The 23,355-nt window shown below is 35.1% G+C and overlaps 4 protein-coding genes across 5 annotated transcripts; 3 read left to right on the top strand and 1 right to left on the bottom strand.

Moving 5' to 3' along the window:
- The first annotated feature begins 1,280 nt into the window (after positions 1–1,280).
- On the top strand, positions 1,281–6,212 carry MAP1C (methionine aminopeptidase 1B). Of its 2 annotated transcripts, none has more exons than XM_021444071.2 (10): positions 1,281–1,478; positions 1,582–1,663; positions 2,498–2,735; positions 3,209–3,370; positions 3,453–3,494; positions 3,805–3,876; positions 4,102–4,181; positions 4,661–4,758; positions 5,114–5,161; positions 5,854–6,212. In XM_021444071.2, exons 1-10 carry the CDS (start codon positions 1,337–1,339, stop codon positions 5,997–5,999), a joined length of 1,110 nt encoding a protein of 369 aa, XP_021299746.1. In that variant the 5' UTR covers positions 1,281–1,336; the 3' UTR covers positions 6,000–6,212. The 2 variants fall into 2 exon arrangements, with proteins under 2 accessions (XP_021299746.1, XP_021299744.1); XM_021444069.2 differs by having other exon boundaries at positions 1,281–1,499.
- A 411-nt stretch (positions 6,213–6,623) lies between these two features.
- AOC4 (allene oxide cyclase 4) lies at positions 6,624–8,016 on the top strand. The gene is made up of 2 exons (XM_021444072.2): positions 6,624–7,242; positions 7,332–8,016. The coding sequence occupies exons 1-2, from the start codon at positions 6,996–6,998 to the stop codon at positions 7,853–7,855; spliced, it is 771 nt and encodes a 256-aa protein (XP_021299747.1). The 5' UTR covers positions 6,624–6,995; the 3' UTR covers positions 7,856–8,016.
- Positions 8,017–11,452: 3,436 nt separating this feature from the next.
- DOT5 (C2H2-like zinc finger protein) lies at positions 11,453–12,604 on the bottom strand. The gene is made up of 2 exons (XM_021444155.1): positions 12,209–12,604; positions 11,453–12,006 (listed from the first exon to the last, which is right to left on the bottom strand). Exons 1-2 carry the CDS (start codon positions 12,602–12,604, stop codon positions 11,521–11,523), a joined length of 882 nt encoding a protein of 293 aa, XP_021299830.1. The 3' UTR covers positions 11,453–11,520.
- Positions 12,605–19,666: 7,062 nt separating this feature from the next.
- Positions 19,667–22,355, top strand: LOC110428208 (transcription factor HHO2-like). Its single transcript, XM_021443957.2, is given in 6 exon segments — positions 19,667–20,276; positions 20,381–20,682; positions 20,756–20,978; positions 20,981–21,064; positions 21,161–21,237; positions 21,728–22,355. Coding segments are annotated over 6 exon segments (1,167 nt in total). The 5' UTR covers positions 19,667–20,146; the 3' UTR covers positions 22,079–22,355.
- The last annotated feature ends 1,000 nt before the right edge of the window (positions 22,356–23,355 follow it).

Genomic DNA, 23,355 nt, shown 5'->3' with positions numbered 1-23,355 from the left:
AAAAAAAAAAGAATAATAGTGAAAGACAATTAATGAATGGACTTGTCAGGGTCCCAAATCAATCCCGACCGATTGAAATAAATGTACTTATTCGACAATATATTATTATATTGAAATAAATATATGGTTGCGGTGCTATATATAATGAATATATCACAATGATCTGTGTGCACTAAAAAAATATGTTTAATATTTTCAATAATAATGAATATGAGTTCAAATTTCATATTGAAAAAAGGAAAGGAAAATAAGTCATTTACATAGAGAGCAGTATAAGTATATTACAATTAAACTCTAATAAGTAATGGATCATGGATGGGCTTTCTTGGTTTGAATGGGATTGAAATTAATTATATTTAATATTTAATTATTTGTATATATTTTTAATTCTTTATTCAACAAATAATAATTGTTGAAAATCGACAAAAATAGATTTTGTCTAAAATAAGACACAATTGTGTTTGTTGGTTCAACTATTAAAGATATAAAGAAATTGTTTCTATTTGAAACAAATATAATTGTCTGTTGGAAAACTGTCTCGGCTGCCTATAAACAGACATAATTATTACAATAAAATAATTTTCACGTTTCATATGTATTGTATTATTACATCCATGTTCAACATTAATAAACAAACAAGTTAATTAAACAAACCGACACAAAAAAACCTTTATGTGTATATATATATATATATAATATTTTATTTGTATATAATGTTATTTATACTAAAATTATTGGACGTCATATGTTTGCAAAATTGCATGGCCCATGAGCACGTAATCAAACGAAAATTGCTAACGTGAGGAAAGTTAGGTTAGGGTGACATAACACGTGGACCATTCATCAAACTATTACCACTCATCAAACCTACTCCAAATTTTCTATATTCTATTTTTTCTTTTTTTTTTTGCCTTTATTTTGCTTTATATTTTTTTATTTTTTTCTGTCATTATTTACATATTTGATATCTTTATTTGTCAATGTAAATTTTCATCTAATTGAACATAATTCGGTAAAATATTAAGTATAAATTATAAATTATGATTACGGATTTACTTATTTAAATATAAAAAATTAATTAAATTTTATATCTCTTTCCACATTTGCACGAATTAATTTCTTTGCTAATGTTGACGACGAAGTATTGGATGTGCTTGTATGTTGGCCCAGCCCATAAAAATGCCCAAAAAATTTTGGACAATATTTGCCGTATTTATTTATTTATTTATATTTTAGTAATAAAAATAGGTATAGTAAAACCCATATAAAACCCCTGGCGGCCTGCGAGTGACTGTGGTGGAGCATTATCTTGAAAGCCTTTTCAACTCTCTGGCAAATGGGTTTCTCTGTTTCACTCTCCCATGGCCTCTCTTCACAACTATCATCTTCCTTACATGGCCAACACGTGTTATCATCACCGTCAAAATCAACTTTATTCATGGGGTTCCCGCTCGCTTCCTCTGCTTCTACTCTCTCTGGTTTGGCACTCCTCAATTTCTGTTAGTTTCAATTTCGTACAACTGAAATGATGGGTTGGTCTATCCTTGTTTCTGCAACATGTTTAATGCTTTAACCATTCAGGGAAAGAGCGTCGTTTTCAACATAAGCTGGTTGTTTATTCCAAGAAGGTGTCGGGTTTAGACGAAGCAATGCGAATAAGGAGGTTTGGTACAGATGCGTTAAAAAGCTTTCACCTTTTTATTCAAAGTTTTCATCTTCTGGTAGATTTTGATACTATGAACTACAGTAAAATTGGTTATGCTGGATAAGAATTTGATGTGGAGTTGTTGAAAGGTAGATATACGTTATAAGAAATCATGCATTTGTTATAACATAATGTATGGTGAAAAGGTTTGGTTGATCATCACATGAGGAGGAGATATGACAATTTTATGTTATCGTTTCAATTAAAATCTACAAAGGGACTGTTGGATGGCTTCATTTCAATCTGATGCTCTGCTGCCTCCAAGCAAAGAAAATTGTGGGTAGAGGGTTATTCGAGGACTTGTTGAATATTTTTGTATAATTTGGCTGCTTGGTTACATTGAAGGAGAAAGGAAACTGCGGTCATTACTTCTTGCTGGCACTTCCAATACAAAGCTATGTGCATGGAGTATGCAGCGTTTTAGCTTTTGAAATTCTCAAATATTGTGGTTTTGTAAGCCTATACATAAAAATTTAGGGACTTTAGATATCCATCCTATATGCCGCCTTGGTTTATTAAAGTTGCCCAAGTTGATTGTCTTGGTGCTGTAAGATTAAAGCCAGAAATTTTGGCTCCCCTTGCCCCACTATTCACTTTGGTTCACTCTCTAATTGAGAACAAGGTCACAAGTGAATTAATACTGCAATAAGAGATAAGAATTCATACCATTTGCTTGTTGCATGAAACTTTAAATGCTTCATAGTTCATACTATTATCATTCTTAGTATATAAGTTTGAAGTGGATCCATTTTGCTTACTTAATTGACTATGGGATTGTTTGAATTTATGCAGAGAGCGTGAACTTCAGAGTACGAAAAAGTTTAGGAGAAGGCCTCCTTTGAGGTGCGGGAAGGTGTCATCACGTCTTCCTGTGCCTGACCATATACCAAAGCCTCCTTATTTAAGTTCAGATATATTGCCCGAAATTTCTAGTGAGCATCAGATTCATGATGCTGAAGGCATTGCTCAAATGAGGGCTGCATGTGAGCTTGCTGCTCGAGTCTTAGACTATGCAGGAACATTAGTTAGGGTAAGAAGTTACAATTTTTTTGTTTTGTTCTACCCCATCAATTTCTCTTTTTAATGGAAGAAGATAAAATTTTCCTGTTTATCTGAAGTTGTTCTAGTCTGCTGGCCATGGGTTGTCGCTAGAGTAAGCTTTGATCATCCTCTTTGCTGATTATTATTTTAATTAGAGAATAATTCAGGATGAGAAATTTGTTTTTCTTTTCTCTCTTTTTCCATCTTTTGTCTAATTGGAGAGATAGGATTCCTTTTCTTTCTTCTTGATTATTTTATGTATTAGATTTTGCTTATTAATAAATATACTAATTTATCATTTTGGTTGATATCTTTTAAGCGCTTTATATACTTTGAAGTCATTTTAACTGCCAACCACGTATATGCGTGTGCACATGCGTGTTTGTGTGTGTATACATATGTATGTATGTATATTACTTATATAACATTGACATTTGGTATTTTCTTCAAAAATCTTATCAGCCATCAGTGACAACAGATCAAATTGACAAAGCTGTGCACCAGATGATAATTGAGGCGGGTGCTTATCCTTCACCTCTTGGCTATGGTGGGTTTCCCAAGAGTGTATGTACTTCAGTTAATGAGTGCATGTGCCATGGAATACCTGATTCTCGGCAGCTACAGGTTTGGTGCATGGTCATTCATGTTTATACAGTGTTGCTAATATATCTTATCACTAATGGTCATCTTTGACACTTTGGTGCAGAATGGAGACATAATAAACATTGACGTGACTGTGTACCTAAATGTATGTCCTTAATTTAAACCCATATGGCTGATGCTCTTAGAAATCAATCTCATCATTTCTTTGTTTCAGTTCACCTGTCATTTTTGTCATAGTTGCCAACTTTCCAGAATCTAGAACAGGTTAAAGTATGATGAGTTGGGATCAAATCAGGACATGGTTCTGGATTTTTTGATCTGTTGTCTGTCACATGACATCTCTAGGAACTTATTTACTTATATTGGCCAGACATATGGTCATCAATTTCTATACCTTTAGTTGAACTGCACTATCTGACGATGAAAAGCTGCATGGCATATCCTTTGGTTTTTAGGGTTATCATGGAGACACCTCAAAGACATTTCTCTGTGGAGATGTTAGTGGTGCAGTTAAGCGCCTTGTAACGGTAAGTTTTACTATGATTTATAAGGACCTCTAGAATTCTATTTCTACTATTATTTGAAGAGCTTGTAACATGTATTTGCACTTGTGTATTGAAATCTTGATTTGCTGTTTTTGGACTTTAAGAATTAGCCATCTTACTATGGAATATGATTAGTTTTAGAGGACGGCTTATTAACAATATTATTGATGTAATTGACTACTTGTATTCATTCTTACATTTTTTAAGGTAACTGAGGAGTGCATGGAGAAAGGCATAGCTGTTTGCAAAGATGGTGCTAGTTTCAAGAAAATTGGAAAAAGAATAAGGTTTCGTATCTCTCCATCTTTCCTCTTTATTATTTTGGACTAGGAAGAAATAAAGATTTCTAAATATAAAATTATACAATCATCTTACCTGGAGAATTGCTGATGCACTGATATGGTTAAACTATGAGAAATGGTCAAGAGTCATCTGTTGGTGTTACAACTTAATCAACTACATGGAAAACTTAAACTCATTATGACTTAGGGTTTATGTAACATAATTGAAGCAATAACATTCTAATAATTAGCATTGACAAGTGATAATTTTTTGTTACTCTTTGTGTCCTGTATTTATAATTATTTGGCCTGAAGAACAAGCCTACTCTGATATAGCTTAAGTCTACTTATTGCCTAATGCTCTGGATAAAGTGAAATGATGGTGAACATGTCATTAACCTCATTCTCTGATTATATGTAGCATGTTGAATGGTTTCCTGAACCTTCATGTCCATTTTAACCACATATTCTTGCTATCATCTCAGTGAGCATGCTGAAAAATATGGTTACGGAGTGGTGGAGCGTTTTGTTGGGCATGGTGTCGGGACTGTTTTCCATTCTGAGCCAATTATATTGCATCACCGTAAGTATTTTTCAGATGTATAAGGATCTTTTATTTTTTTTGAAGTATTACCAAATTTGGCATTATTATGGGTTAAAGAAACGGAAAAACTATTCTCAATTGCTCTGCATTGAACTGCTCTGCAATTTGGCTTATATTGAATGCATGAATATAAACTTGAGACAGTGTGAATCCCTTTTGCCATCAAGCAGCTTCTTTCGAGATATCTTCTGCTATATATTATGCAATTGCTTCTCACGTATGCATATACATTGCGATGATGTTTTATTCTTTTGGTTGAGATTGACAATGTATATTTTATCTGATTTTTTTTTGTCTAAAACTTTTCTAAATGTTATTATTGATTATCTGACAGGTAACGAAAATCCTGGCGTCATGGTTGAAGGTCAAACATTTACCATTGGTGAGTATGAATCTAACTTTGCTTACATGTTAGGTCTTATATAGTCAATAGCTCTAATTCAATGCATGTCTAGGAGATATTTAGATCAGTTGATCAAGCAACGTCTCTGAACTTTCTGGTTTATTTTGGTTACTTATGTAAGGATGGGGAAGCAGAGAATGAAACATGCATTGTTCTAAAGTTCATATAGCAGAACACAAGTACACAGCAATTTGCAACTACTCATTACCATGTGCCAAGTAATTGTCTTTTATTATGGCACCCCTGAAGCACATATTAAGAATTTTAAATCCATTTGTGGCAACCTCTATAACAGTACAAGATGCTTTGGAATGCACCATCTTTGTGCTTCTACTGCATCTAACTATTGTTCTATCTGCTTCTCCGTTAATAGCTGCGAGACAGCGGTGTAAAATTTAGCTAGTAGGCAGATTGTTAAATAAAGTGAGTGTTCAGTAACCAATTTATCAGGGTGAAATCTAAAGTTAATTATTTTACCTGTAACATATAGATCAGATGCTTCTTCATGGCTCTTTAAACATACTTTTGATGGTTTTTCTTAACATTTAGACGCTGAGTAGGAAGTTTGGCTTTTCTTCTGAAAGTATCATAGAATATCAGTGGTTGTTATTTTCTTTCTTTAACAAAGTTCTTGTATGTATATTGACCCATATCCCACATTTTCACTGCAGAACCAATTCTTACACTGGGAGGCATCGAGTGTGTCACATGGCCTGACAACTGGACAACTTTGACTGCGGATGGCAGCCCTGCTGCACAATTTGAACATACCATCCTAATTACTAGAACTGGTGCCGAAATTTTGACAAAATGTTGACACACAAATCATTTAATTGATTATATTTTCTTTCCACCATTATGTTTTTCTATATCATGCATATATAGAAAAGGTGAACATTGGCTGCCTTCATAGGATTCCTGTAAAGTGACATAATGTTAAGGTTGTTGGAAAATGGAAATTATATTTTAGCCAAAGGCAATTCTGATGTATAGTTTAGTGTGAAGAAAGATTGGTAGTTTGTTTTTCCAAGCAATTTATGCATGACTCATCCATAACTACTCCCTTTTTCCTTCTAGTTGAAATGTGGCCGGTGGTATTTTCTTGCTAATCACCGCTGAATTTGTTGAGACATGAGAAACATCTTCTAGCTTTCTCCTGAATGTCTTTGGTTGACCCGTAAATGCCGCTTGATAGTGATTGGATACATAGTAGAAAAGTCCAGATCTAATTAGTCCTTCCCACAGCATAAACTCTTCACCACCTGTATCTTTCCCTTTCACCAGAGAAGAAGGGGAATTCATCTAGCAGTCCGTCAAACATAGAAAATCCATGCCTAGCTGTTCTGTGTATTGTAGTTTTGGCCCATACGGCTTCTCCTATTGAAAAGAAAGAAAATAATGGCTATCCTGCAGCCAGGAACGTATCGACAAAATGCCATGGCAGTGAACCATCCTGGGCTTTCCTGTTTTAACTTTTAAGCTAATCATGGAGGTACGATGAGACTAGAGTCTTTTTCCATAAACGAGTCGGTGAAGTTTGGGTCTGAATCAAATGAGATAGAAGCATGCATTTCATCCCCACGAAGCAGCACAAAGCGGCCAGTCTGCACCGTCCATTTATCCTAAAACCCCACGTATTCATCCATAAAATATGTAATTACTATATATAAACAAATACCCTGTTGAGGTTTATTTAAAAACCCGTATTCATTTTCATTTCCTAAGCTGCCCTGGCCCTGCCCATCTCCCCTCTCCCACCCACCAACCTCGTTTGATCTGGCTTCTGTCTTCTCCCACTTTTCCTACAAAGTCAATGGCATCTACCAGCTCTCTGCAAGCAATCTCTTCTGTCAGGTTCGTTGATCGCAGCTCACTTTCCCAACCTCACAGACTTTTAGGTTCCAGCCTCTCGTATTCACAGATATTTCCCTCCCATGACCTCAAGATCTCATCAAGCCATAAAAGTTCCTTCACCTCGAGAAGCTCCAAGCCTTTCTCTACCACAGCCTTCTTCTTCTTCAACAAGTCAAAGGACTGCACACCAGACACTTCAAAACCCAGTAAGTACTTCAAACAAAATTCTCTACTTTTGACCAAAATTTCACTATAAGATTTGTGCTGAAACCAAAATTTGAATGCTTTCTTTCAGCAAAAGTGCAAGAACTATGCGTTTATGAAATCAACGAGCGAGACAGGGACAGCCCTGCAGTTCTAAAACTAAGCCAAAAACCTGTCAACTCTCTTGGTGACCTGGTTCCTTTCACCAATAAGCTCTACACTGGAGACCTGCAGAAAAGGTTAGGCATCACAGCTGGACTGTGCGTGCTAATCCAACACGTTCCGGAGAAAAAGGGTGACCGATACGAGGCCAGTTACAGCTTCTACTTTGGTGAATATGGCCATATATCTGTCCAGGGACCATATCTAACGTACGAGGATTCCTACTTGGCTGTGACTGGTGGTTCCGGGATCTTCCAGGGAGTGTACGGACAGGTCAAGTTGCAGCAGATAGTCTTTCCAATCAAGCTGTTTTATACTTTCTACTTGAAAGGGATACCTGATTTGCCAGCTGAGATTCTAGGAAAGCCGGTGGCACCATCGCCTGCCGTCGAGCCCTCTGCGGCTGCTAAAGCCACTGAGCCTCATGGAACTATCCCAAACTTTACCAACTGACCCGATCCCAATTCCTACCTTGAGTTGTTGAGCTAGTTCTTTTTTCCTATTATATGCGGGTAGATGATCTTTTTCTTTATATGTATGGAGTAATTTCTTTTCTTCTTTTACAATTGTAAGAGATTACCTGTCTGTCTAATCTTCAAGAGCATTTTCAGTCAGATGCATTCATCTAAGAAATTCCAGAAGCACCTCCTCTATATAACCATGGATGTCCAATTTTCCAAGAACTAAAGTAGTCTTAGATTGGGGGAGCAATTTTTGATTAAAATCGAATTAAAGTAAGATAGAATCAAAGGCCAAAAGATAGAATCAAAGTCCAGGTCCCTGGAGCCATCCTGAAAATTGCTTTATTGTCTAGTGTTCGTTACTGTGAGGTTTACTGTGATTTCCTTGCGGTGTATGATTAGATTCTAAGGATGCAAACTTATCAAATTATGACCAGCACTCTACAAGCACTTAAAAGCAATTTCATTATGTCGTCAATCAGGCATGAATTTATGAATGAAAACAATCGACATGAAAACGATTAGTCCAAGCTTTCAGCAATAAAATGATGAACTTCTATCATGGGAGTAGCTGTCTGATTTGACGGATGTAAGAAACACAGAAACCATCCTGGAAGTGGCATTCTTTGGTAGTAGCTGGATCATTGCAACAAGGTCTGCCTAAGTCAGCCTAAGGGATGCAGGCTATAACATTTGGACCTTCTCGATGTTAATTGGACCTCACTCATGTAAAGGCAAACGACCCAAACCTCAACAAAAACAAACATAAACTCTAAACCCAAAATCAGAATCCAGACCCCTGACACCAGAAGGTCAGAAATGACCTCCTCACCCAAGCTGAAGAAGTATTAAACAAGAATTGCACGTTAGACCCAAACCAAGCAATCAGAAAGAAGACACTGGTGAGGAGATTCTTAAAGTTATTTCCATAGCAATAATGGTTTTTTAAGTTTTATTTTTTCCTTCTTCTGACATTGCTAATAAATTAATATTCCGAAAGCAGGTTCAAATTGGTTCAAAGAACAACACATAAGAATGAAACCAGTAATTTCAATTGTCTTTTTAGCAGCTGGAATCTGATGATTTGAGATTGGTACAAGGAATAAAAGCTCTCTCTTCAAGCTGAATGATGTGAGTTATGGAAATATCTATCTGAATCCTAGTAAATATTAAGTATTTTCACTGGCATTGGGGGCTTCATGTGATTGATGCCACATCAAATTGGTTCAACAATTTCCATGTAGAAAACGAAAAGGATAAAGTCCCTACTCCAAGTTCGAATCCTTTGACGTATCCTGCTTTTGCTTTTAGCTACCAGCCGGGCAGATACCCCCAAAATGTCCTGGGCCTAGTTACAGGTTTTACAACTGGAAATTCAACTGGAAGAAAAGAAAAACGAAAAAAAAAAAAGAACTCGATGTTGGTGCAGAGATCATCTGCTCATGTTGGGGTTCTGCTGCCTTAGGTTTGATTATTACAGGAGGGAGCTAGAAAAGTGGAGACTACTTTATTTTGTTGGTCGCAAAAAGCTTCTTTTAGCCTACATATGTAGCAGAGTGGAGGACCATGTAATTGTGCCAAGAGCTAATTGATTTTGAAGTCATTGTCTAAAACTGGAAAGCTTGATTTTTGAAGGATAGAAAGTTTTTTGTTTTTAAAGTACATATATAGGTCATTAACCAAGACAATTGAAATTAATAATCACTTAACGTCTCAAATCTCATATCGAGAATTTATAAAGATTCATTATGATATATTCGTAGAGATTTAAATAGTAAATTCTTTGACTTTGCAGGACAAAATCTGATCAATTAATTAACTATGGAGCAACAACTTAATCAGTGTTTTAAATTAAACTCCATGCAAATTAATGATTAAGTTTTCATGGATCTTTCTCTACTGTATATCATATGGTAAATAGAGAAACCATGCATCAATAAAAAAAAAAGAGCAACTAGCTAGTGGATATAGAAGCTGTTACTGTGCGCCTGGGATCTTACACTTTCTTACTGCTTCTGCACATTTCCTTATCAATATCATGCTCGTGAGGTCTGAGGAGATCATCAATTAAGAAACTGAGATTTATATTTATTTATTTCTTGTTCCAATTAATCTTAAATGTTTATTTCTTTTAACTTTCACGAAAATTAAGATAAATATTTTAAAAAATATTTTTTTTGCCTGAAAAGTAATTATATGTTAGTATTAACAGTATCGGGATTGCAGCACTTGAAAAGAAAGGGAAGAAAATCGCAATATCAATAACATATGATATCAGTAACTGTATTAACCATAGGCATGCCTGCCTGCCTGCGTGCTTGGCTATATGTACAGCATATATCTAAATTTGTTATCACTCTAAAGACAAAAAAATGGAGGATTAATTTAAAGAAGAAGAACAACAAACATTGCATGCCATGGCCATGCATGTGTATATAATTAATTAGGAAAAGTATTTATAACATGGTTAACGTTAGCCAGGGCTGACGGGCAAGAAGGAACAGAAGCCTGAAAAGGGCAAAAGGAGAAAAGCAGGACTTTGGGTGAAACCCCAAAAGCAGTAAAATGAATATATATATATATATATATCAGTGGTCCCTATCTCGCTCTCAGTGTCTGATACTGCTGAGACTGACAAAAGAGGCTCGATCAAAGTGTTTGTAGTGGTAGTCGAAGCTGAGAGAGACTGATAAAAACAATGACTCACTCTCACTCTCTTACATGTGAGAGAGTGTGTCACTGAGTCAGAGTTAAGCCATAAAAAAGACGAGGAGACTAAAGAGAGTGAGTCCGGGATTTCTATGGCATTTTTTGTTTCGCAAACGCCATCAACAGTAGCATCTGTGACTCCCACTGCTACTTGTCTCTCTGCTTTCTTATCTGCACTCCTGAATTTACTTGAACACCTTCCATAAGTAATAAAATACTATGCTCTTCTCTCTCTCTCTCTCTCTTATAGTATACTTGTGTGTATACTATAAGTATTTATACAAGTCCTCAACTGTAACCCCTAGATTTCAAATTCAACTTCAAGCTTGTGTAGGGTTTTTCTTGTTCCAATTCTAGGGTTTGTTATTTTGTTGGTTTGCTTTACCAAATTTTGGATTTAAATGTTTTTAGGAGTTTTGGTAGAATGTGATCGGCATTGAATACTAATTGGTATGTGTTTACGAGGCATTAAGGTATCAGTCCATCGGAGTATATATAACTGGTTTTTGATCAAATTATGTATTATTTTTCATGATTCAATATATATATATATATTTGGTTTAGTGAAATAATGTATTAATTTTCTAATTATGTCATATTGTTAGTCGTATATATTAGTAGTCAATTATAACTTGTCATCTCATTGAAATTAATATGAATGAATAAAAAATTTTCATTACATGGAGAACTATGATTAGGGTGGGTGATTGTTACCTAAAAAAAGATTCATGGAGAAATTAAAAGATACTCGGATTAGAAGATTGAAACACGACATTGAACATTAAATGCATAGGAAAATAAGCTTTGTTTGCACTATATAAATTGGTTGTCATCATCCTTCCTCTTCTATAGATTGAAACATTTACTGAGCATGCTGAAGGAATCTTAAACCATAATTAGTCACGATCAAAACTTGATTACTTAAAAAGTTAGAAGTACTCACTATAATTAATTAGAAAAGAAAAGAGGACGATGACTCCCATCTTCATTGTCTTCATCATTATCATTATCATCGTCATCTTCTTCTTCTTCTCCTTCTTCTTCAACCTCACAGTATTCCACTGTATGTGGAGCGTGGCCATCTCCAAAGGCTCGGACATGGTCTTTGAGGGACCTTTTGTGCTTGAAATCAGACCCACAAATGCAAAACCAGAGCTTCCCGCAGTTCTTCTCGTGAGTCCTCCAATCCCCTCTGACTGCAAAAGGCTTACCGCATTTCCGGCACCCAAACGGCTTTGCCCCGTGCTTCCGCTTGTAATGTGTCTGCAAAGTTCTGAAATCCTTCAATGGCCTGGACCTGGGGTGCTCTATATTGTTCTTGCAACCCTCAGCACAGCAGTAACAAGGAAGTCTCAGCATAGAGGAAGCTGGTTTAGTCCCTCTTAAGGACTCTGGGCCTCTTCGGTACTGCGAACCATGCCCCCACATATGCATCTAAGTATAAAATCAAGAAGAAACAAATGGCACAAAGAATATCACAACACATTCTCAAACATGCATGGGGAAAAAGATAAACAAAAAAAAATATAGGAAAAAGTGGAAACACCAAGATATTCCTTCATGTCATAGAATAATCTAATCAATGCTTATGATTTTGTCATATAATAATTAATCAGTACTCTCTGTAATTTGGAACCTGCATGTTGTTGTATCGATTGAAGGTTTTGTTGCAGACAGCGCAAGAGAACTGAGTAGGACCAACGAGGATCTGCGCGGGTGAAGGAATCCAGTACTGTCCTTCAACAAGTTTATTACTACGAATGTCATTAGAGTTGCTGGAGCTGGTTTCAATGGCTGGTGGACCAATATGAAGGGCAACTGTCACACCACTTTGATCAGTGCTAGTAGGGTTTGGACAGTTGGGGGCCTTGTTTGAGGCAGGATATGATAAAGGGTATCTGGAAATGTCTTGACCTTGTCCTGGAGGACCAAGAGACAAGATTATGGAATCTTCATCTTCTGCATCATCAGCTTCGTAGCAGGCGCTCTCCCTGAAGGATATATTGTTGTAGGTGAAGGAAGAAGATTGCATGATGATGATGATTGCTAATTACATGAAAAAGAGAGAATGGTATATATATATATATATATATTTTTCTCTTATTGAGCATATAAATAATAATATTATATATGTAACAAGAAAAAAGCTCGAGTAAGCTGCTAGAAACACTTTCTAGAATCACTTTCACTACATGCTCTCAAATCATTAATCGTTCATTTTATGAGAACTTGACGTTATGGATGAAAGAACGCCTTAGAAAGTGAGAGTATATATCGATAAAGGAGGGAGAGAGAGACAGAGAGAAAGTACGTGGAGGAGAGGAAATTGATAGATTGGGTTTTGGCGTGTTTGGGAATGGAGGAGACAAGGAACCGGCAAAGAAGGAGAGAGGGATGGAGAAAAGATGCATAGAACAGCGTACCAACAGTCACTAACACTCCTTTCACTCTCTCTGCAGCTTGCTCGAACGCTCGATTATCGAGCTCCTAATCCATCCCTCTTTCTGCCTTCTCTTTTGAGTCCTCTTCCTGCCCGCATTTACTCTTTTCTCTCTTCTTTCTCAGCCAAAAAGTGAGACGGGGTGATGAGAGATGAATGTACATCATGCAGCAGATATTATGAAGCAATTTTAACTGTAGAAATGGAAGGCGTGAGCACCTCTCTCTCCCACTTTTGTTATTTAAAGAGATAGTGATAGTGATAAAGGCGCTTAGGTGTTCCTGCTGTGTGGAGCTAATTGAGACTAGAGAGAAAGGACTAGTTTGCAGAAAAGCAATCAATGAACATATACGTATATCAATGGAAACCAATAACCGCAACTTCAAAAACACACAAAATAAATAAATAACTAAATAAAGTCCTTCCTACTCCCATGTAACATATCATCAACTACTCTAAATTATCCCTTACAATTACAATATTAAATATGTTGATTTAGCCAAATCTATCATATCGGGATAAGAGCAAAAATCTTTTACTTTTATTTGGTGTTTCGTTTAATGTCTCGTTTTATAGTATAAAACTAAATACGTAATTGAATACGCAAAGCAAAATGATGAAAAGACGAAGACACCAAACTGTATACCAAGTGAAGACAAAAGATTTTTATCTGGCAGGAAAGAGCTCCATAGCTTGCAGCAATCCATAAATGTCTTTAGAAGAAAAGGGTAACATGATTCACGATCAATTTGGACAAAAACCCGCAAGAGAGAGAGAGAGAGAGCTCTGCGAGATTCATAATCTTTCAATCCATGCATATGTCTATCACGGCATAGAAATGTGAAGATTCTTCACTGTAGAGAAAAAAGTGAGAGGATAATTTTGATGATTCTGTCTTTTACCTACTCGAATTCAATGAGATATAGAAACAGTTGTTTTTCATGATTCAACCCCTGGTTTTCAACATTGAATGGTCCAAACTGAAAATTGTTTTGTGGGGCCATTCCTTTGATTGCAAAAGGGGTAAACACACAGACATGCATACTCCATATCTTAAACCTTTAAATTTAATGGTGTAATAATTAACCAGCCCCATCAAATCTATGCCATTCAGCAAAATTCTTACTGGCTGTTGGGTCACCGTAGTCCATGAAATGTTTGGTTTAAGATACGTACTAGATTTAGCCTTGGGTTCCTGGTGGCTTTACAGGAACCCAATCTGTTTGCTCCATGCCTAAACTTGCTAATTCATTAGACAAAGAAATAGAATTACCTATTATTCTTTACAAAAGAGAACGTGATACCCATTCATATGTATAAATAAACAATAATTTATCTTTTACGATAAAATTTTAAATTTAAAATCTTAAATTTTAATTCGTTGAAATATATGTTTAAAATTGTATAATTTTATTATGGTACGATACAGAATACATAATTAAAAAGCTAGACAAGAGAGTAATAAAAAGTCGATTCCTTTTAAAGAACAAACATCAACGAATTCACTAGATTAGAAACTCTAAATTCGTTCGGATAAGGTTCTTCACAGAAAAGCCAAAAGGTGGAATCAACATTTGCTACATGAGTGAGAGCCAAAAAAATAAGGACCAACATCAGAAAACAGTCATTTTCGTATATAATAGCTAGTAACCAAACGAGAACTGACATTTCTTTTCTTTTCTGATATCATCATTTGTTTCAAAGCATGCATTGAGATAACAATTGATGCACTTAGCCAACTACATGATAATGCATGCATTTATATGCTCTCCAAGAGTTAATGCTACGCTAGAATTTGGAACCGCCAGGAGGGTCATGTGATTGGAACAACAGCTTTGTGTATTATCTCCACGTGAAAAGCTGGAACCAGAAGTTTAGAACACAATTCTAGGAGTAGGCTGCAGGACCACTAATTGTGCCATCTAGCTTTGCTTGTAAATCATCAAAGAAAGTAAAGTACCGCAGCAAATGCTGACAGAGAAAACAAGATAGACTTGGCTGCTCTCTGATCCCTTCCAATTGCAGAGATTAATTCATCCATTGATTCCTTGCCCTTCGGTTGAGGCAATCTATGCAACCTCTGAATGATGTACATGTATATGTTCTTCACTAATTCCTCTGCCTCTCTCATTGAATTATAAGAAGAAGTGATTCATTACAATATTCAATGTTGGACTAAACTCTGATGAGAATTCCAACAGTAAAACATATATGATGTGACGCCATTCTTATCAAGGCTCACTAAACTAGAGATCTCCCTCCCCTCTCTTCTCGTCTCTTGTCTTTCTTCACTTTGCTTATTGGATTCCGAATTTTGTTTGAATGGACACGAGCCAAGAAAGTACAAAACAAAAACTGTAGCTCACGCATGGCTTTTGCTTTGTAATATTAGTACATTTGTGACATGAATGAGGGGAAAGATAAAGTAAAGATTGCCGATTCTTGGTCTTGTATGAGAAAGGAAACTTGGGAAAGGTAACAGTGAGTGATTGTATTGGTATTCAGGCTTTCATGGCCGCCCCACCCCCTCTCTCTTCCTGTGTCACAGTGTACTTTCCCATCTGCCCCACTGCCACCCCAAAACCATAACTCGTCTACTTTTAATTTGCTTGTCTTTTCCCTTCAACTTCCTAGCTATCCATGATTAATATCTCTTTGACCTAGATGTCAGGGAAGAACACAAGACTATAAACCCTAATGAGGAAAGGAATAAGGGAAAACGCATGGTTACTTTTCATTTGTTAATGGATATAGCAAATTCAAGCTATTTCTTTCCAGAAAACATAACAAATTTTGGACCACTGCTCAAGAAGCTTTATATTTAATTAAATATTGAGTCTTAGATACTCCTTTTATTGTATATCTACCCGAATTTCGAATGTAATATCTTTATTTCAAAATCTCTTTAAATTTCAACAGTTATGTATCAATTGAGAAATTTAAATATATATATATGTATAGTCTCATGATCTTATGTGCAGATAGCAATTCAAGGGGAGCTGAATCAGATCGATTCCAATTTTCTCAAAAAATTGAAGTTCAATACAAATTTGTGAAAAAATATATAATATGGAAATTTAAGCATAAAATTATGGTTATTTTAAATTTAAGGCTAACATAGTCGAAGCTCATAAACCAAACAGCCTATATACATCAAACAAAGGAAAAAAATTTACTTGAAGATGAAACCATATTCATTAATTAAACATTATGCTTAATAGTCTGAAAATAAAAAACGGGAGATCAAAATAATGACAGTATATGTAAATAATACAAACAATATAATGAAAATTTTCATGGGTCTTGTTCAGATTATTCATACTATATTTTTTACTCTTTTATAATTTCTTATTCATTAATAATCCCTATATTTATTTCTTTATGCATATCTTTAATGAGGGTGCAAGCCACATTGTTAAAAATTAGAAAACGAAAAAAAAAAAATTGAAGTTGCATGTTTAATTTGTTAGCCACCACTGAATAAAGCTTTTGTCATATCTGTTTGTTGTACCCAAAGAGAACCTTCGGAAGGCCCAACACAAGCCTATTTGAAACTGGTTTGAATTCTGGACAGATTTTAACTGTATAAAGGGCCCATTGACTAATTTGATGCCTTTCATCTCTCAAATACTCCATTGACACAAGCTCGAAACTTTCGAAGATCACGTAATTTAATTATGACATAAATTTGATAATTTGTTTAATGGTTTCATCGAGATTTGGCATTCAATTTGTTGTAAATGAGTTCACAGATGATTTTGTACGAACACAAGACTTAGGGTTTTTTTTTAATATAATTAATGAAAAGAGATATTCGAACCCTGTTCTTTAGGCAGAAGGATAATGCATCAACTAATGAGTCAAATACTCGAATATAACACAAGTTTTAGGGTTGAATAATGGACATGTTTGTTTTATGCAATGTAATTGTACTATTTTCTTCTTCTTCTTTTGAAAAACAATTGTACTATTTTCTTGTATCTTTCTCATATTTATGAATGAAATGATTCTTGGTTTTCAAAATGATTGACATAACTATACATGATATCGTTCAATAATTGTTTCAAGAAATCCTAATATTAACACAATTTAATTTGTTTTATAATGCATATATATCACAAAATATGATACAAAATATCTTTTATAATTCAATAAGTCATGTTAAGTATCTTAACATATTTAAATATAAACAGTCAATTATCTTAAAAATTCTTGAATATTAAGAACTTAATAAATGGATTTAAAAGTGTTGGATTTGTTAAGATAATGTTAATTAATGTACTAATATGATTAATAAAATATGTCAATCTATGGCTTGCTTGCAAATTAGGTAAATCGATCCGTATTAATTATATACTGGTTTTTTTTTATCATTCTTAATCAAGTTGGCACAATTATACATGATAAAATATGATTATCCACCATCTCTCTCTAATTCAATGTAAGGTTCTTAAACTGGATACAGATTGTCGATCTTATCTATAGTTTTATATATCCAAAGAAAAACGTTAAGACTTCGTCCGAACGATTATTTTTATTCTTTAATAAAAGTATGAATCCAATGAAACCAAAACAATCCAAAAGAAGTTGCAATTTAAATCAGTCTGATGTACTAATGGTGGGAGTCCAAATCAATGAAATAAATTTTTGATAGATTAGCTATTAGCTACCCAAGAAAAAGGTGTTTTTGTGATTTAATTATAAGGACTAGGTGAAGCATATTCTGATTAGCTTCCTTGTAGTGGACCTCTGGTCATGTCGAGAGTTAGTTTTTGTGCTTGCCATTTAAGCACTAATTTGTTTTGTTTTGGTATAAAGATCAAGATAAATGGTATATCCACTGTTCAATGATAATCGCATGTATTCTCTATATAAAATTATTTTGAATTATTTAATAAATAATTTTCTTTGTAAAATATCTTTAATTAAGACGATTGATAAAAGCACAAGACATTTTTATAAACAATATATAATAATCACTCGAACGTGTAATTGAGAAGATGAAAATTTCTTAAACATACAAGAATAATCTTTAAATCAATTACGTATAAGTAAAAATAAAAAATGAATTATTTTATATGTAATTTATTGAGAATTTCTCTTCCTTTAAAAAAAAAATCTGTTACCCTTTCTTCTCTATTTAGTTTTACTTGAAAATTACTACATTTTCTCACCCCACATGTCAATATCATTGTGGGAAATTGAGAAATACTTATCCCAATTTCCACAGTTGAAAATGATTGAGATTTTTCTATGCAAAATCTCTAATCATAATCCCTTAGTTGGTATGACATGGATGGGATCTAAATACAGTGATGGAACCAAAATTTTAAATTTAAAGAGATAGAAATAAAAAATTTAGTATTTAAAAAGATAAAATTATAATAGTTTTTTAAAATATTTTTTTAAAATTTTAAAATAAAACCAAAAAATAATATAAATATTTAATTTTTTTTTTTGGGGGGGGGAGAAGGGGGGGGAGAAGCGAGGGCTTCCAAGGCCCCCATCCTTTGCCTCTGGGTCTAATCCAAGTCCAGTTGGCCGCTGTCATTGAATCGTGAGATCGATTAGTTCAGTATAATTTTTTATTATTTAATTATAATAAAAAATTATATAAAAACTTATGACTTATGGTTTATAATTATAATTTTCATGTAATATTTTTACTAATGTTATATAATTTAAAAATTGTGATAGATTAATTATAATGTATCAATACTAAGAGATATGGTTTGATAAAATGGCCCTTGGAAGAGTTGAAAGGGCAGAATAAGAAGGACCGTGGGGAAGAGGCGGAAGGGTAATGGATACGCGGCGTGGGAAAGCGTGTGCGCACGCTCACAAGATCCCCGTCCCTGCCGTAACGCCTCTCGTGATTCCTCACCCTCCGCGGGTATATTCCCTTCTCAATTTCAAATTAAAAGCTCGGAAAAGATAAAGAGGACATAATAGGCTGCGAGCGTTCCTATGGATTATCCACTTCCTATTTTTCTTAACCGTCCACCGTTCCGTTGGTTTGATTGAGATGCCTATTTAGAAGTATTTCAATTTCCTAAAAAAGTGTAGACAATTTAAAGATATTTTATTCGAAAATTGTGATATTTGTACTAAAAGATAATTTTTCACTCACATAGTCATATTCTTAGGATATTCTTCTACAGGTCATTGATTCGATCAATTTATCTTGTAAACAAAATGTCAAAATCAAAGATACAAAGAGATAAAAAAGAGAAAAATAAGATTAAATTTAGAACAGTGCTGGAAATGTTGAGTATTGTGACAAAATGCAAGAGGAAGTGTGTTAGAGTGAGTTTAGAAAAGAAAAAACCGATTAATTAAAAAAAAGTCTTCAAATTAATAAGTAAACGAGAACATAATACGTGTTGTGTTTGTATTTATTTTTAAAATTATTAATATTTTATTTAATTATAACATGTAACATGTAGGAGGATACAATTAGTAGAAACGTGGAAGAGTATACAAAACAATCATAGGAACGGCCAACACTGTCCCAAAAAAAGAAAGAAAAAAAGAAGACAGTTCTGGAGTTCTAAAAATAAAAAGTCATTGATCTTATCTGAAAACAAAATAAGGAGAGGAAGGGGGGTGATGTCAATGCCAGCTTACCCCCAAGAAACGACGAAAAGCGAATCACCCATTGGAATATTCAAACTCTGTTCTCTCTTTCTTCCTTTATATATTACTAACTCTCTCTCTCTCTCTCTCTAACAAAAGAGCATCCAAGATTCGTCTTGGTACGCGACGCCCCGACCTCGAAGTATATTTTTCTCTTCCATTTTCTCTATTAATTTCCCCTCTAATTCTGGCTCTTACTAATCCATAAATATCCTTGCTTTATATATGTATATATTTCTTGGTACCCAAGTTTATTCTCTTCCTGATTCTGTTTAGATCCCTTTGTTCTATTATAATTTTTTTGTGTTCACAGCATCGTTGCCTTTCTCACCTTCGTCGGATCTATCTATGCTATTTGGTCTGAAAGCCAACCCTTTTTCCCATATAACTATCCTCCACTGTCGCTGTAATTTAGGTGTGGAGAAAAGGAGAAGAAGGAGGAGAAGAAGAAAGGATTGAAGTGAAGAGAGAAGAAGTTTCCTGGGTTAGAAAGAGGCTATGATAAACATGGATTATGCAAAAAAAATGCGCAGATGTCATGAGTATGTGGAAGCTTTAGAAGAAGAAAGACGTAAAATTCAAGTCTTTCAACGCGAGCTTCCTCTGTGTTTAGAGCTTGTTACCCAAGGTTTGTCTTGGAAATTATTTCATCTCTTCGTTTTTTTTGTCTTTATTGTTCTTTTGGGTGCTAAAATTTGTGAGCTTTTTTTTTGTTGTTGTGTGTGTTGTATGCGATTGAGGCATGCAAGAAAGAGATATCGGGGGGTTCAACGACGACGGATTACATGCAAGGCCAATCGGAGTGTTCGGAGCAGACATCGAGTGATGGACCTATTTTGGAAGAATTTATTCCAATTAAAAGAAGCTCCGATTGCTCTGAGGAAGACGATGAACAAGAATCACATAAATCCAAAGACCACGATACCAACACCAAAGAGAAGAATGTTGCTGCTGCTGATAAAAAGAAATCAGATTGGCTTAGATCTGTTCAGCTGTGGAATAACAATCAATCCCCAGATCCACCCTTGAAAGAGGTAATCATTTTTTTCTTTCTCATGGTTCATTCATAATTTCTGGGATTTGTTTTTTTATTTTTTGAAATTGTAGGGTGCGGGTAAAAGTGGAACTGCGGTGGAAGTGAAGAGAAATGGAGGAGCATTCCAGCCGTTCCACAGAGGGAAAACTGTAGAGAAGAGTGTCCAATCGGTAGGAAAAGCCAATGCCTCAGCTACAAGTACTTCTACAACAGAAAGTGGAAGTAGAGGAGGAGGAGGAGGAGGAGAGGCCAATAATGGAAACACCAACAGTAAAAAAGAAGAAAAGGAAGGGCAATCTCAGAGAAACAAAGGCGGTGTTGGTCACCAGAGTTGCATAGGCGCTTCTTGCATGCCCTCCAGCAGCTCGGTGGTTCACATGGTGAGTTGTTAATTTGTCAAATTATTTCTTATTTGTTGCAGTGGAATTTGTTTCAAATTATTGGTGTCGGGATTTTAATTTGGAATTTGTTTGCAGTTGCTACTCCAAAGCAAATCAGGGAGCTGATGAAGGTTGATGGACTTACAAATGATGAAGTTAAAAGCCATTTACAGGTTTGCAGTACCGATTAGTTAATCTTCCTGAATCATTAATTACTTTCTGCAGTACATTAAAATCCTGAATCATTATTGTGATTTTTGGTTTATTCTAATTTCCTTGGTAATCTTTCTTTAACATTCTGGTAGATTTTGATTGTTTGATCTATCAGGATAGATTCGTCTTTGTCAAATTTCTGCTTTTGAGCAAACACTGCAATTAGACTAGTGAATTCTCTACCATCTTTAGCAATATTGACACGGCTTTCCTTGGATGTAGATTTGGTCCGAGTCTGTGAGATATCAATTTTTAAGATGGTTTTCTACCTATCTTAGGCAGCCATGTTTCTTCATTTATCCAAATAGTAAATATTAGGCTGCAGCTTTGAACATCCTGTTCAGCTTTGATTTACAATGTAAACGTAACTTAGAATTTCTTTCTGCAGAATTAAACATCAAGGCCTAGCATAGCATAGCCTAAATTTTCATGTGTTTTTATCTGTTGCAGAAATATAGATTGCACACGAGGAGACCAAGCCCAACCGTCCACAACAATGCCAACCCACAAGCACCCCAATTTGTGGTGGTAGGAGGCATATGGGTACCTCCACCAGAATATGCTCCGATGGCAGCAACAACAGCATCAGGGGAAACAGCCAGTGTGACTCCAACCAATGGAATCTACACCCCGGTGGCTGCCCCATTGCCTAAGCTTCCCCAACCATCAGGAGCGATTGTGCAAAGGCAGCCACGATTGCAATCTGAAGAAAGGAGCAGCCATAGTGAAGGGAGAGTTCGTTCAAATTCACCATCAACATCTTCCTCTACTCATACCACTACAGATTCTCCCTTGTTTTAGTTCTCATGGCATGAGAATGGTGTACAATTTTTGTAAGGAAACCTCAGTAGAAAAGTTCTATATGATATAGAGACAGCACTCGTTAGTTTTTTTTTTCTTTTTTTCTTTATTCTTTTGCCCCTTCTTAACCTCCTGCTGTTGTTGTTGAGTGTAAACATGGATAGTGACAGTTAGCCTTGAATAAAAGCATCCTTGTAGTTCTACCTCACTTCTGTTTCCAGAATCTGGAATAGTTAAACGAATAAATTGGAATCTTGGTTTTGGAATCATCAAGTAACTTCCTCGCACATGGTCTGATACCCCATTGGTTGATACAATGAATACTTTTCATGCAAGGGTTTCTGTCCCTGGATATTCAGCCCCCAAAACGCTGTATTTATCAGATTTTCCAATAGTAATCCGAATTCCAGATTGTCCCAAAGTGATGTTTATCCAAATGTTACAGACAGACCTGGACATTCAGGGACAGTGTTTGGTAACTTGGAAAAAGAAAGGGTCAATTTGTGGTTGAAATACATTATGTTAGTGGGCACCACAGTAACTTTATGAAGAAGATATATCAGAACCTTATTAATTAATTCTCTAAACGGAATAACTCTTTCTTACGTCAACAAATGACACATGAGTACACAAGAAACTTGACTTAGTGAGAAATCTTGTTATACAAGAAAATAGGCGATCAGAATTGGATAGCATTACAAATCTTTTCTGTCAGTCCGACAGATGCCCATATCCTAGAAACTATGTGGTTGCGTAGAAGCCATTTTACCTCCTCCATGACTTTTAAAAAACGTTGAGACCATATGATTCTTCCCTGTCCCTTCCTACCAGAAAGTAATATATATGATGGAAAATTGCACCAGATTAACCTAAAAGTTTCAATAATGGCAGCATCTATTTTAATCCATAAAGTTTGACTTAACGATTATTGTTTTTTTAAAGAAAAAGATTAAATTTGAGATTAAAATCTCTTTTGAAAAAACCCCATTTCACCTTTACTCCAAATTCGAATGATAATCAATCTTGTTCCATGTTTCATGTACTCAAGATTGCATCAGGGTTTACTGTTCTTCTTCATATTAATGTTAATTTAGCTTCATTTAGAGGTCGAGTTATTAGAAGGTCAAGTCCGTGTATGGCATAGCAAAAGCTTTCAACAAAACTTTTGATTACTGAAATGGTAAGTCAACCATGCTCGATCGATAATCAGATTCACAGGGAAGACAAGAAGATTCAAATAAGCTTATATGCAATGTGAAAATGGTGCCATAAACATC

Source organism: Theobroma umbraticum, unplaced genomic scaffold (assembly GCF_002168275.2).
Source record: "Theobroma umbraticum cultivar Fairchild unplaced genomic scaffold, ASM216827v3 scaffold_31.0, whole genome shotgun sequence".
NCBI classification, from domain to species: Eukaryota; Viridiplantae; Streptophyta; class Magnoliopsida; order Malvales; family Malvaceae; genus Theobroma; species Theobroma umbraticum.
This window is presented reverse-complemented; position numbering and strand designations above follow the sequence as displayed.